We start from the raw sequence: 14475 nt of genomic DNA, 5'->3' as shown, positions 1-14475 counted from the left end.
ATGCTGCATGAGATGTGTATGTTGCCATGTTAGCATGCTTGCCATAAGGCTATTTGCTTAACTGCTATAACTGCATGAATGCCTGTGGATAAAGGCTTAATTGCCTGAATTGGAACAACGCGATGATTGTGAGTTTTAAGCCCACTTGAAGTGGCAAAATCATGTTTTTCTAAGCCCACTTGAGGGTGAAAAATCTGCGCTTTAGCCTACTTGCGAGTAGCACTTTCAAACCATTTTCAAAAAGACAAACATGAGTTGTTTTGTTCCAATTTTTGTGATTGAGTCTATACTTGTATGCTGTGCGCATCATGTAGTAAGGTTAACTAATAAACCTGAATAAGAACACATGTGTTTTTAAAACAACATATCATGTTAGTAGAGGCCAATCCTTTGATCGGGCGAGCGGGGGTGCTCATTTCATGACCTTCCCCCCTCGTATCCAAGTTCCAGAGCCGAGGCAACTTTGGCACGAGTCAGGGTTTCCTAAATTTTCCAAAAAGAAAATATTTAGGTGGCGACTCTGAAATCTGGTAAAGCAGTCCATGTTTGGCATTTTTGATTCAAAATTGATTTTTCAAAACCAATTTTCGGATTTGGACTCTTGGGTGATTTATCAGTCTTACATTGCACTTTGTGAGATTAGATTCAGAACCGTGACAGGAGCCCGAACTGTAGTAGCTAGAACCCAATTCGCGTCCTCCCGCGCAGAGCGAGTTCGGGCGGTCTACACACATCCAATATGAACTTTTTGTTCTTTTCATCAAAAGCATTCACCTCACAATCTATAGTTCCTGATTTTTCACACATAGCACTAGGAAAACTTGCAGGGATTCTAAGATTACTTCTATAGTTTCAGAAACAATTAAAATTGTTAAAACAGAGATACTTACTATGACATGTGTAAGGCAATACTTGGCTTGAAGAGAATTTATGGATTTGTTCTTGGGCATAATGCTTTTATCCCAATCAATACAAAGTTCCCAATTAATATACTTTTCACTCAAAATGAGGACATTATAATCCACATACATTATCAGAACAATAAAAAAAAAAAACATAGCAACTGCAAATGTAAGTAGTTGTTCACTCCAGTTAAAACACTGAAAATATACTTACGGTCAAAATCCCCAACAAGAAGGAAGTAGCAATGCAGACTATGAACTACCTTAAGACAATCAACAGATTTTTATGTTGCAGCCAGTGCCTGCATATTACGGACCATTTAATTATGAGTATGTGAATTTAACCAACTCAGACTGTATGGAAAATATATTTAAAGCTAATAGCATTATAACAAAGTATGAGTAGGCAAACAAACTATTTTGGAATTACTAAGATTAACAAATATTAGGTTGAAACTAGATTTCATTGTCATCTGCGGAATATGTAATTAATGCTGGCTCACAATGAAAGCACAAGAACCAGAAATAACCTAACATAATTTGAGACCAATCATGGCAATACTAGACTGAGTAAAAGAGAAAAATGCCTCAAACATGCACTTAATTAACGTAGAGGAGCAAGAGATGAACTGTATGAAATCAAGTTTGTGGTAAATTATAGCATACACTGACAAATAAAGTTGCCATCTCCAACAATTGATATTCCCAAGCACATAAATTCCAATAAACAAACCTTCTTCCTGCTTACTTTTCTTTTAGACCAAATAGGTATTCAACTTTATGCCACAACAATTACTCTTTTTAACGAAGGTTCTACCCAGTACATAACACACCTACTTATAGCATGGACTAGAGAGGTAATAAGTAGACAACCTTATCGAGACCTTCACTGAAAGTAAGGTAGAAAAATAGAAGGTAAAAAAATTTGCCCCTTCGAATTTCTTCCTCATTCTTTGTCCTCCATAAATTCAAAATACAAACACACTCAAGTTAAAACTTTGATAAACTAGAGGTCCATATGCTGAAAAGCAAATATCAAGATATGCCACCATATTCAAATTCATAAGAGTCAAGAAATGATGATGCAAGTTTCAAATGTAAAGCTCTTGCGGTATATTCATTTTCTCCCTATTTAATCACTTTTAAATTACATAATCTTACAAATTTGTGCTACTACAGAACTTGGTGCCACCAATAGGCACCATTACAATAAAATAAATAAATAAATAAGTTATATGAAGTAGAGAACAAATAAGTGTACACACAACTCTACAATAACATTATGGATCAACCTATTTACAGAACATTAATGCCCCAAATAAGTATATGAGATAGTAGATTCAGAGCCATACCCTTTGTCTGAGTCTCTGTTTGGCTATTTCAGTGAATGCAGAATACAACAAACATGTTGTTCGGTCATGCCTGTGACAATAAACAGAAAATATCATTGGAATAATCCGATCTAATTTGATAAATAAAAGCAGTAGACAAAGGAAAGATCATATATCCCTTCATCAATTAAAAGGCATTATTATTATAACGATGTTAAAAATTTGTGAAAACGCTCTATTCTTGTATGATAATGGCACGACGATCTACCAGCTGACAAATTCCTTCTCCTTTTCAAGCGGAAGAGACAGTCTTCCGTATCTGAAACATAGGAGATCTGGCACATAAAGCTTTCATGATTAGTGACAGTAAGAAAATTGACCATTAGTGACCAACACAACATGAATAACAACCAAACCAATTAACAACCAAACAGCAGCACACAAAACAACAAAACAAGGCCTCACCAGAGCAGCATGAATACATTTAAGCAACTAAGACAACATCCCAACGCAGCCAACCAACCATCCTGCCATTAGATAGCATCTAAGCATAGCAGTCAAGCATCAAGCAGCCAAAGTGGACAGAAACAACAGCGAACACAGAGACAGAGCAGATGTGCAAATCTACCACAGATTGTGAGAAAATCAGCCAAATAGCACAGCTGTCCGAATGGAAAATCTAAACTGAGTATGAATTTGTTTTCAATTTTCTGCCAAAGTTCATATAAATCGTAGAGGAAATTAATTACAAGGGTATTAAGTTCATAGAATATGAATGTTGTTGGGAAATTGGGGTCCGAACAAGAAGAAGAAGAAGAAGAATCAAGACATAGTTAGTCTATGCAATTGGTTGCTAATTTACTAAAGAACCAAGAGTCGGCATGAAATTCAAATTACAAGGTTCATCAATTGAAGAGGTTGAACATTGCACAAAAGTAAGGAATTGTACATAACATCTAACAACGTAATACAAGAAGAACAAACACCATAATCTTAATTGCCCCCATTACATCAACAAAACAAGCCGGACAAAGAAACAAACTGAGTTAAAACTCTAGGTCCGTATCTGTATCAAAATCACTTTCTATCTCATCTTCTTCGTCATCACCCGAGATTGTTAGTTCATCATCGTCATCACTGATGAAAGCATCATCCATAACACCCTCGGGTTGTACACGCTTATTGGACTGAGAAACTTCCATTGAAATAATTACAGGTTCAATGTCATCACGACTTTATACATATTAGAGTCTTATAATCACTTTTTAAAATCATTTCTTCTTTCATGGGGTTAATGTAGTACATGATTTGCCCATAGTTTTTAAATTCATTGGTCTTCTTTCATGGGGTTAATGGGGACAAATGTTGAGTGGCTTTTGATGATGACATATATAATTGTATTAGAGTCCTACTTGTTTTTATTTTTTTCTTATTTTTTTTATATATATGGACCCAAAATTGTATATGGTTTTAGCCACTTCAGTGACATATTGTCTCACTGTTCTAAGATTAATAGCTTGTTTGGGGAGGCATTGAACAAGATGCACAAATGGAGTCCTCTATGGCTAAAGGTCAAAATTGCATGAGCATATTGTTCACCTTTGATGACTTAGGAACAATCTTTGATTACTTATGGTTTCTAGGAATTCTTCAAGTTTTACATTTTCTCGACAAAACATTTTCATGTAAATGTCTTCCCAGAATAACATGTTACAGTATTAACCAAAGGCAAGAATAGAGACAGAGATATGTTAAATGCTCAAACTGTCGAGCAATATAAGATGGCCCCAAAATCTAGTTAAATAAATAAATAAATAAAAAATAAAAAAAAATGCTCCAAATAAAAAAAAATAATTTAGAAATTCTGTAATACACAGGATTGAAGAGTTTAGAACTGGAGCATTAAAACATACAATGTGCACCAAAATGTTTGCTTATTATGCTGTTTAGCATAAATAAGAAACAGAGGCACATTTGGTGATATAGTTCAACTTGTGGAAAATCGAGAATCCAAATCCACAATCCGAAATTTCAACCAAACCCATTCACGAAATCAGAAAAAGCCATAAAAAATTGTTTACGAAATAAATGGAAAATGAAAGAAAAAAAACATGTCAAAACCCTACTTGCATCGTGAGAGAAGGAGATGAGAGAGACAGCGAGAAACAAATACAACCAAACAGACCCAGATCGACAGAGAGGGAGAGAGATGACAGACACATACCTGTAATCAGTGGTGGGGCCGATTTGCAGTGGTCGTAGTGGCGAGCGCCGATGGCCTGCGATGGTGATGATCGGCGGTGGTGAGCGACGGGTTTGGTATCGACTGCTCTGTGTTGATGTTGGTGTGTGAGACAAAAGAGAAAAAAAAAAAGTGTGTCTATGTGTAATATATATACTGGGCGCCAATATTAATTAGTTTCCCTCTAAACAAATTTCGAAGCTTTAGTGACTAAATGACTATTTGTCGCCAAATATCCTTAACAGCGACTAAAAATTAGTCGCCAAAAGCTGCTTCTTTGGCTACTGAATTCAAATTTTCGTCGGTAATATTGAATATACAACGACTAACCCAGGTTTGGTCGTCAAAAATTCATCAAAAATATGCACATTTTTAGGTGATAAAAATGTTTAGTCGCAAAATGAAATTATACGGCGACAAAATCAAATTTTAGTAGCCTACAATGGTAACAAACAGTGACTAAAACTAAATTTGGTCGCCAATAAATATATATATGGCGACTAAAATAATTTAGTAGCTAAAAGATTCAATCAATGCCGACTAAATCAGGTTTTTAGTCACCAAAGCTGATGTTTTTGGCGACTAAAATTGTTTTGGTAGCCAATTTTAGTCGCCAAATATGCATTTTGTTGTAGTGGTACCACCTGACAGCCAGGGGGCCCAAACTGTTGGGATACGACACATGATTGTTTCATCGTCATCATGTAATGTCATAGCTTGTTTATAATGTCATACATGATCAGTAGGATCTGACCGACCATCATACAAAGCAAATGATGGTGCTTTAAACTTCTTGAGAAGAACAGCCTTGGTTATTCGCCAATTGAACGGATTATGCATATCCTCCGAGCCGGAATCATCATCCTTTTGTTTCATGTTTTTCATGCCCATGAAGTGTTAAAGTCTTTAGACGAACTAGAGTTGTGAATTCAGTCAGGCTTCCTGGGTTTGCTCCGCGATAAACCCATAGAACTACTACTCTCCCCACTCCTTTGAGAGTGAAGCTGGTTAGATTGTCTGATCGAAGATCGGCCACGTTCATAACATAAAGCTTTCTGCAACTTTGCCAACTCTTGATGCAGAAGTTCATTCTTTGCTACCATGACATCAAAATGTTGTTCATTGCATTTAACCTAGTCTAGTAAAGTTTGCATGGTATCTTTGGCTGACATTGGCAGTATAATGGGAGTTAATGGATCAAAATTCAGAGTTCGTCGCGCGGGAGTTTCATCTAGGTTGGTGGTATCTCCCCCTGTGGAGATATCAACTTCGTTGGTCAGAGGATCAATCACAGGGCTTGCCATGTATGAGTTTGAATATTCCCACATATAGCGCCAATTATGAGGAGTGATTCTACAATATTCCTTTAATCTAAACAGTCCTTTGCTTAATCCTCACTCTGGTGCCTGAAATAGAAAGCACTCTGGTCGGGGTGTCGAAATTAGCACTCCAATGGGTAAGTTAGATGAGGAAGGTTGATAATCTAGTTTTCAAGAGAGATTGAGAGTTTTGTGGGTTTATGGTGCATACATTTTATCTCCACTTCCACTTTCTTATATAGCCATTTGGTATAGATGTTTCTTCTATACTTTTTGTCTTTCATCATTACTTGAATGTGAGGACCTAGTTTCCTACTACACCTCCAGAAAGGGACATCCTAAGCCTACCTTATCTTCTTAGCATACGTACGTGTCGTTTACACTGGTAGCCCTCAGTCAGCATTCTCATTGGTCAGTGATTGTGCTGCTTGGCATTGAGTTCTCATCAAACCTATTGGGCCTGATTCGATTTGGGCTTGATTCAATTTGGGCTTTATGATGAATGTGCATTAGCATCTTGTTTGTCGTTTATCTAGAAGAATTACTTGGCTCACACAACTGTGTAAAATATTTGGGATACTATAAAATAAATTATGGAGGTCTTCACACTACAGGAAATATGTGATATAATGGCGTTTTTTTTAACGGTGTTTTTGTAAACGCCACATTTTCTAATATTAACGACGTTTTATAAATGTCGCAATTTAATTTAATAAAAAGGTACCGTTTACCCTGTTTAAAAACGCCTTCGAATGTATCCCACATTTTAATTAAATAAAACGGTACCGTTTAACCCCTTTGGAAACGCCTTCGAATGCATCCCACTCTCACGTGCTCTCTCTCCCTCTTCAAACCCTCATTCTAATCTGAGAAACCCTTCTTCTCACTTTCACTCACTCAAATCAGAGAAACACCAGTGTATAAATCTCGCTCGCTCGCTCTCTCTAAACCCTTAAAGTGATTTCGATATCGAAGTTCGGTGATCCAATCTCAGAGTGATTTCGATTTTGTAGAGCAGAATCGATTTCAATATCGATTTGGAAGATACGATTCAACCTTCTTCAGCTCAGTGATTTCGATTTCGATTTCGATTTCGATTTCGATTTCGATTTCGATTTCGAAGTTCTCTCTCTCTCTCTCTCTCGATTTCGAAGCTCCACCACCACCACCACCACCACCACCACCTGCATCGTCTACTAAGGTGAGCACTACTGTCTACAATCTCGATTTCGATGTCGAAGTTCTCTCTCTTTCTGTCAAAATCTTCATTCCGCTGATTCTTCTCCTAGGGTTTACAGTCTTGAATCTCCTTCTAGGGTTGGAGGTGAGGTCAGATTGTGTGTCAATCATCATTTCTATGGCAACTTTACTTTTTGTTGTGCTTAAATATCTCAATTGTTTAAATGTTGTTTTGATTACATTTCAGTCCCTTTGTTTGCGATTTGATATGTTAGCAGTCTCTTCGAATGTATCCCTCTTATGTGTTTTTTTATTTGTAATTTTTAATCTATTCTTTTCAGTTTAAGGTAATGATGAATATTGCAATTCATGACTCCATAATTCAAATAAATATTTTCATTTGCAGCCACCTTTTTTTTTTGGGCCAAAAATCTATGCAATCATGTATTTACTCCATTTTGTCATTGTGATTTACGCTATTGGCTTTGCATTGCTTTATTTCTCATTTCTTACTTTTGCTCTGGAGTTTGAGAATGGACAATTTTCTGCACATTTTATTTATCTCATTACTTTTACTACTTCCCTTATTGTGAGGTGTCTTGTATTTACCATTCACTCTAGAGTACTGTAAGGGGCCTTTTTTGGGTAAGGTTTCATAGAGAGTGTTATAGAAAACTGTGCTGCATTGAGAGGTTGAAAGTCTTCTTATAATCCTTATTGAGTATAGTGGATTTGTTCTCCATTTCTGCAGTAGATGTAGGCACACTCTGCCAAACCACGTATATCTTGTGTCTTGTTTTTGCGTGTGTGCTTTTGTTCTATTATTTACTGATTGATTGTGTAATTGGAATCACAATTCTGAAAAACATCTCTACTGACAAGATTGATAAAAATTTTCATTAACCAGTTCTGTTCTTTCGTATTGCAGGAAAATGGGTATCATTTACTTTTTCTAAGCGCACGTGCTATCTCACAGGCCTATCACACTAGAGAATTCCTATTCAACCTTAATCAGGTGATGAGATGGAGAGTCAATGTCACGAAAGTGATTGGTGTTATCTGCTGTCTGTTTCCTCACAGATTCTATTTCTCTCTTTTGCAGGATGGAAAGGCTTTACCCGAAGGGCCTGTTGTTATTTCCCCTGACGGACTGTTTCCTTCCTTGTTTCGAGAAGGTACTTGGTGTAGTGCTCTGTTTATTGAAACTCATTCATGAATTGCCTGATTTTTGTAAATTCCACAACTTTATTTTCATGCAAGTGTAACAATCCACACATTTTGGGTTTTTTGCAAATTATATTGTTTGATCCATTATCTGAAAACAAGAATAGGAATGATTTGCAATCTCTGCAAATAGCTTCCATTAATATGTACATCTTGCATATATTTAGTGCACTGAGAGATTATCCTATCAAAATTTTGCAGTCATCAGAAGAGCTCCTCATGAATTCAAAATTGCTTGCTTAGAGGTTGGTTCTTGTCATCTCTACTACACAGGTATCTTAATATGTCTGGAAGAGAGAGGTTCTTAATTATGTTTGTTTAAATATGAAGTTCCAAGCACAAACTCGAGCTCATCAACATCAAGACATGGATTTGATTCTCAAATTGTAAGTCAGAAAGATTTTAGTTTCCAAGAAACATTTGTTGACAAGATTCTACTTTTGAGTTGCCTTAATTGGGTTTGGGAGTTTGAAGTCTATTGTTTTAAACATTAAGCTGGAAGTCATAGATATCAGTCGAATGCCTTTACAACTTTTCAAACTCAAGGCAATGTCAGGAAACATGAGATATGTTTTTGTCCAACACTAATATTATTTTGCAGATGTTCTGATGTCTGTACAAACATATATGTTATGTTAATTGTATGTGTAAGCACATGGTTGTGTACCACATATTTTTTATGTGCCTTTTCAGACTTGCGGAAAATCTCCCAAAGCTTTCTAGACCTTATATAGATTACAGAATTGCCTCTCACGCTTTTTTTTTTATTATTTATTTATAAACTTTGCACTTTGGTCACTTGATGTTTGCCATAAGTTAAGATTTGATTTTTAATTAATCTTCATTAATATTTGATTACTACCATATGTTGCAGAGTAAACTTTTATTATTAGTTTCTTCCTTGTGTCATTGCACCCCTATGTTTAGATAATTGTTTACTACAGTTGGGCGTTAGCTCTTCGGATTCCAATCCATGCTAGCTCAGGGTTGATTCTTCTCATTCCCCTCAGATCATCATGTTAGTTGGGCTAGAGCAGATCTGCACCAATCCTCAAGTTTTTCTAAGTCAAACTGTGGATTTGACTGACCTGCTCTCTTCTATATGAAAGTTTTAGAACTGTCATTCTCATTCTCATTCTCTCACTCTTAATTTGTGCTATTGTGACCTATATTTTTTCTTATCTTTTTTAGCCTGAAATGTCAGATCTGTGTTTGTTTCAGATTTGAGTTTAGCTTATAATCAAGTTGTATGAGGAAGTTTGATGCTTTTTTACTTTTCACAAAATCTTTTGTAGCTTAATTTTGATACTATATTCTTTTCTTCTCCTTCATTTTTTTTTCCATTTATTTTATGGAACTATTTTTGATCCATCATTGAGTTATGAAGAGCGGGAAAAAAGGAAGAGACAGGCTGCCGAAAGAGCTGTTTTTCTCTAGGATCTGCTATTCTCAACTCTGTTAGACGACTAGTGAAGCAGCAGTAAGTTGATATAGAATAGCTATAAAATTGAGTAATTAAATGATCATGATTAGGGGCAATTTGGGTATGGTCTCGCATTGTTCGACAACAACCCAACGTCTAGCCCAATCAAGTGTTTTATTGAATAATTTCAGAGGTAATTATTCTTTCTCCTTCCTATATCTTTCTATAATTTTTTTTGACTTTAACAATGAAGAAAAATTTGAAATGGCAAGTTTTCTAAAAAATTTGGACCAATTTCATTTCATCAGGGTATGCCGAAATAAGTATTTAGTATCTGTGACCCATAAAAAATTTCGTTATGTATCTGTGACCCATAAAAAATTTCGTTATGTATCAGTATCTGTTAATCTATTTTTCTGCTGCTGTGTGGTTGGTCTGCTACTCTGTATCTGATGCTAATCTGCTGTGTATCTGCTGCTGTTTTTGGCCTATAACTAAGTCTAAACAAGGGGGCCTTTTGTTCTCCAACTTGTTCTCTCAAGTTTCTAACCATCACTTGTCGAGTGATTTAATTACTTTCTTTTTTGCTTTGATATTAGTTTCCTTTTTTTCTTTGTTTTGGGTTTAACAAGAGGTTATTGTGATCCATTCAATGCTTCAGTTCTCTACTTGAAAGGAAGTAGACTGTTTTTATTCTGTTTTATTAACATGTTTGTTGTGCTTGTAACACTTCGTAGAAAGTATTTATCCTACATGTTTTCTTTCTGCCGTAGCCGGTGGGTTTCACATAGAATACATTGTAGTGGCTAATGGGTACTCCATTGAAAGCGTTCTGTTTAAATACAAGTCAATTCTAAGTGTTTGCTACTGAATGGGTTTTGTAAGTCTCGTTCCAAGATTGATCCTTGTGCAAAATTTGTCTTTTGCTCTCATTGCAATTTCATTTGAGATGCATACTGATGAATGAACATAATATGAAACTTAATATTACATTTATCTGAGTTATTATTTCATCGCTTCTATTCATTAAATTTTTTTGTTTTTAAAATTTACTTTTCAGCTTCTACTTGCTGTGGGAACTAAGCTGGAGCATGTAATCACCCAGTTAGCTCACGAGGTTGCAGAGAAACACATTGCAATTGAAGGGGAATTAGTAGTGCAACCTTCAGATAATCATTTTTGGTTCCATCGGCCCCCCATTGTCCTTTTCTTGATGCATTTCATACTGTTCCAAAAGGCTTTTGAGATAGCATTTTTCTTCTGAATATGGGTAAGATGATATATGCTATCGCTGCTTGTCATCTTTTGTCAAACTTGACATCTGAAGCTTTTACTGTTGCATGAAGAATTGGTCCCTGTTAGAGAATGGGCAGTTTGAGCTACAATTTGATTTCTAGAAAATGGGAGCCAAAAATTATTTGTTTTTGGTGATGATGGCTTTAATTTTTTTTGTTGAATTTTGATACTATGTACAACAGAATGGTTCAATCCATTCTTTATATGACACCCAAATTCATATTGAGTTGATTCTTGAGTGATGACCAAGAATTTATTCTTTCATATTCTTCACAGTCAATTGACCACATGGGTTTGTTTGTTTCAGTCCACTGAATAGATCGAAGAGAACAGCTGAAATCATTTGGAGTGCTCGCAAGGAGGAGATTATTACTGATTCTGATCTGAGGGAAATTGACCTGTACACTTCTTGTCTGGCAGTGCTAGAAAGTCAACCCAGTTTTGTATATTGCAGGTATGTGTGGAGGTGCAAGATTTAATTATTCTTTCTCCGGTTTTAATTTCCATAATGGAGTTGGTATTTCAATTTTGCAATTGCAGGTTTATTACCGATTTCTGTCCAGTAGCTGAAATGGAGCTTTGGACCCTGTGAGATTACTGATAAATGATAGATAAGGTATGTATAGGAAAGAAAATATTATATTGGATGAGGTGGCTTACATTGACATGGTAGTTTTATAAACTCTATTGAATTATATTATTGTATATATCAAATCCCAGACTTAGCATCATTCTAACAGGAATAGAGTAGTCATTTTTTTCAATAGGAACACCAAGCTGGCCATAGCTAGTCCTTCACCATTCTCTGCTGCTCCTAATTTGGAATAAGTGACTAGGCTAAGCTCTTGTTTCATTGACTGCAATTTTGGTGCCATGAATGCCTTAGGCCTGCATCTTTCCATTTTCATTAAATCTCTCCAATATCTCTCAGAGTCCACGCAAGTGATGACCCAACCACTTCACATGGTTCTCTAATTGATTGTCTTAGAGCTGATGAGGGCTGATGATAGAATTTGAATAAAATGTCAATATATTATTATATTTTTAAATATGATTGATGAAATCTAGGGGATGAAAATTTCAGACCTGTCTATGAGATTGAAGACACTCTTTTAGTGATACAATGGTAGTAGCAAGCTCTCTAAGAACATCTCCAATTTGTAGGTATTTGTCCCAGGGATAAGAAAGCCCAAATTTTCCATGCCATGGTTCCCATCTTGCAAAATTTGCCTGAAACATACATTCTGATCATCGTAAGCTACTAATTTTTCTGTCTTAGCTAATTAGAGAAGATTTAAATGGAAGACAAAAAAAAAAAAGTGGTTAATTTTATGGGATTCTTTCATGCATCTAGGTGATACAGTTCAACCAGTAATGTCCAATTCACTGGAATCGCTTGTGCAATAACTCAATGGCTCAGATTCTTTATTAACGAGTTGGAATTTTGCTCATGAGAATCTTTAATTATTTATTTTTTCAAACATTTAGCTCTTCATTCTAACTCTGTGGTATAATAGTTTAATGAAAATATACCAGAGACTCTTCGCTGGACTTTGAGTGTAACATTGATTTGCAACTGGCAAAACTGGTGTTGGAATGGTTTTCCTTCTCATTGACTAGTCTGAAGTACTCCTCCAAGTATCCTACATTAATGACACAAAAGTACTCTCTATTTCAGAGATATATAGTGTTTGATGACTTCCAAGTTGTAAAATGGAGAAATATTACAGATTTCTCAGAACTATTCAAACTCAAGTTAAGAAAAGAAAGAAAAAAAAGAAAAGAAAAGAGAGTTTACTGTAGTACTGATAAGCTTAATTTAATTCCTGTATTTTATGGTTGAGTTTCTAGAATATTTCTATCATGTGATTAAAGCTAAGAATTTGAGATGGTTATTATTGTTTTTGTTAGATTAATTAAGGACTTACCTTCAATATAGCAGGCAAGTGTTTCAAACTTGGAGGCTATGGAGTAATGAAGTTCATCACTAGCCCAGATGGGAAAGATGAGCATGTTTGTGAAAACGCAGACGGCAAACCCCATGCCGATGTTTGACAGGCGTTCACGTGCTAGTTCCATGACCTTATCAGTGTGCAAACCAGATACCACAACCAGATTGAAGGTAAGGATGAAAATCATGGCTCCATAGTCATATCTCCTTTTAATGCTTGTATCCTACTCATTGGCTGTTTCTTTACTATCATTGCTTTCTTCCCATGCTTTCTATCTTTGGCAGTATTCGTGAGAAATAAATATGTTCAGCATTCACTTGGACTTGGGGAGTCCTCAATTAGGTTAGTGCTTACCTATTTGTAGAGATATTAAAGTAAATTTATGTTTTGAGTTCCCAATCATTGCCTAGGAAATTCTTATTTGGAGATATAGTGCAAGGCATTTCTTATATGTTGGTATATGGGAGGGAGAGGGAAAAAAATATTAGCTATTAACTAATTAATTAACACATTTCATGTTTGGCTTCTAAACACTAATACAAAAATAATGGACTCTACTAATTAACATGAAATCTCATAATTAACATGAAATCTCATAATACAAAAAAATATTAGCTATTAACTGAAATTTGATTGAGTTTATTCACAAAGTGCAAATATATTACACAAAAGTACATAAGAACCGAATTGGATTTCAAATCATATGCTTCCAAAATGCAGACCTTGTTTGTCGACTCCCAATACTCTGTTCAAGTGGAGATATTATTATTATATGGGTGCAGAATAGCATGTGATTGTGTACCCGACCAATAGTGTTTTATGATTTATTCAAAAAAATTCTAATTTTTCGAACCATTGAAGCATATACCCTCTTATTATTTTGCGGATACACAAACCATTGTGTGTGTTATGAATTATGTAATTATTAACATCGTTTTGAAAATTCTTTATGTACTTTGATTGTTTATTTCCTACAAATGTAATTTGTGCTTGTATATGTGTGTGGTTTTGCAGTTGATGATGGATTTTTTGGCAGTTGAGAGGAGTTGATGCCCCATAGGGATTTTTCGAACATTGGCAGTTGTTCCCAAGGGAAGCCAGCTGCTGCAAATGCAAATGATTGTTAGGCACCATTGCAGCATCTGGTGACTGCAAAGAACCTATCAGTTGTTGGAGACTCTTCTGGGATTGGTGATGCCAATAGTGGCATCCGGAGGTGCAAGCGTAAACTTGAGTTCCTTTCTATTTGATGCCTCGCCATAAATATATATGTTTTGGAATATGATTTGTGATGTATATAGTAGCTAGGCAGGTAGATAAGTTTTTGTTTATCTACTATTAGTTTTTTTATGATTTATTGGATTTTTTTTCTTTAAAGGATGTTGTATTGGGTACTATTATAGATGTGAGGGAATAATAATCTCACAGAAATATGTCTATACCAAGTTTTATTCATTATTACTATGTTATAGGTATATTTTTAAAGTTAAATCTCACAAAATTAGTAGTTAAAAAAAAAAAAAAAAAAAAAAAATCTGTTACGATTTTACAGGTATATTTTTAGAGTTAAATCTCACAAAATTAGTGGTTTAAAAAAAAAAAAATCT

General features: G+C 35.3%; 2 protein-coding genes across 2 annotated transcripts; one reads left to right on the top strand and one right to left on the bottom strand.

The window, feature by feature from the left end:
• Positions 1–5657: 5657 nt before the first annotated feature.
• Positions 5658–14330, top strand: LOC114257380 (uncharacterized). Its single transcript, XM_082890166.1, has 11 exons — positions 5658–5779; positions 6770–6995; positions 7902–7988; positions 8076–8148; positions 8399–8442; positions 8528–8583; positions 9585–9677; positions 10681–10890; positions 12856–13038; positions 13153–13210; positions 13883–14330. Exons 1-8 carry the CDS (start codon positions 5658–5660, stop codon positions 10715–10717), a joined length of 738 nt encoding a protein of 245 aa, XP_082746292.1. The 3' UTR covers positions 10718–10890; positions 12856–13038; positions 13153–13210; positions 13883–14330.
• LOC145800479 (aluminum-activated malate transporter 2-like) lies at positions 11824–13055 on the bottom strand. Its single transcript, XM_082890165.1, has 4 exons — positions 12845–13055; positions 12450–12559; positions 12003–12146; positions 11824–11916 (listed from the first exon to the last, which is right to left on the bottom strand). Exons 1-4 carry the CDS (start codon positions 13053–13055, stop codon positions 11824–11826), a joined length of 558 nt encoding a protein of 185 aa, XP_082746291.1.
• Positions 14331–14475: the final 145 nt, after the last annotated feature.

This window comes from Camellia sinensis, chromosome 10, assembly GCF_055761805.1.
Source record: "Camellia sinensis isolate YWXY chromosome 10, ASM5576180v1, whole genome shotgun sequence".
Taxonomy (NCBI): Eukaryota; Viridiplantae; Streptophyta; class Magnoliopsida; order Ericales; family Theaceae; genus Camellia; species Camellia sinensis.
The sequence above is the reverse complement of the archived record's forward strand: the minus strand, read 5'-3'. Positions and strand labels throughout refer to the sequence as shown.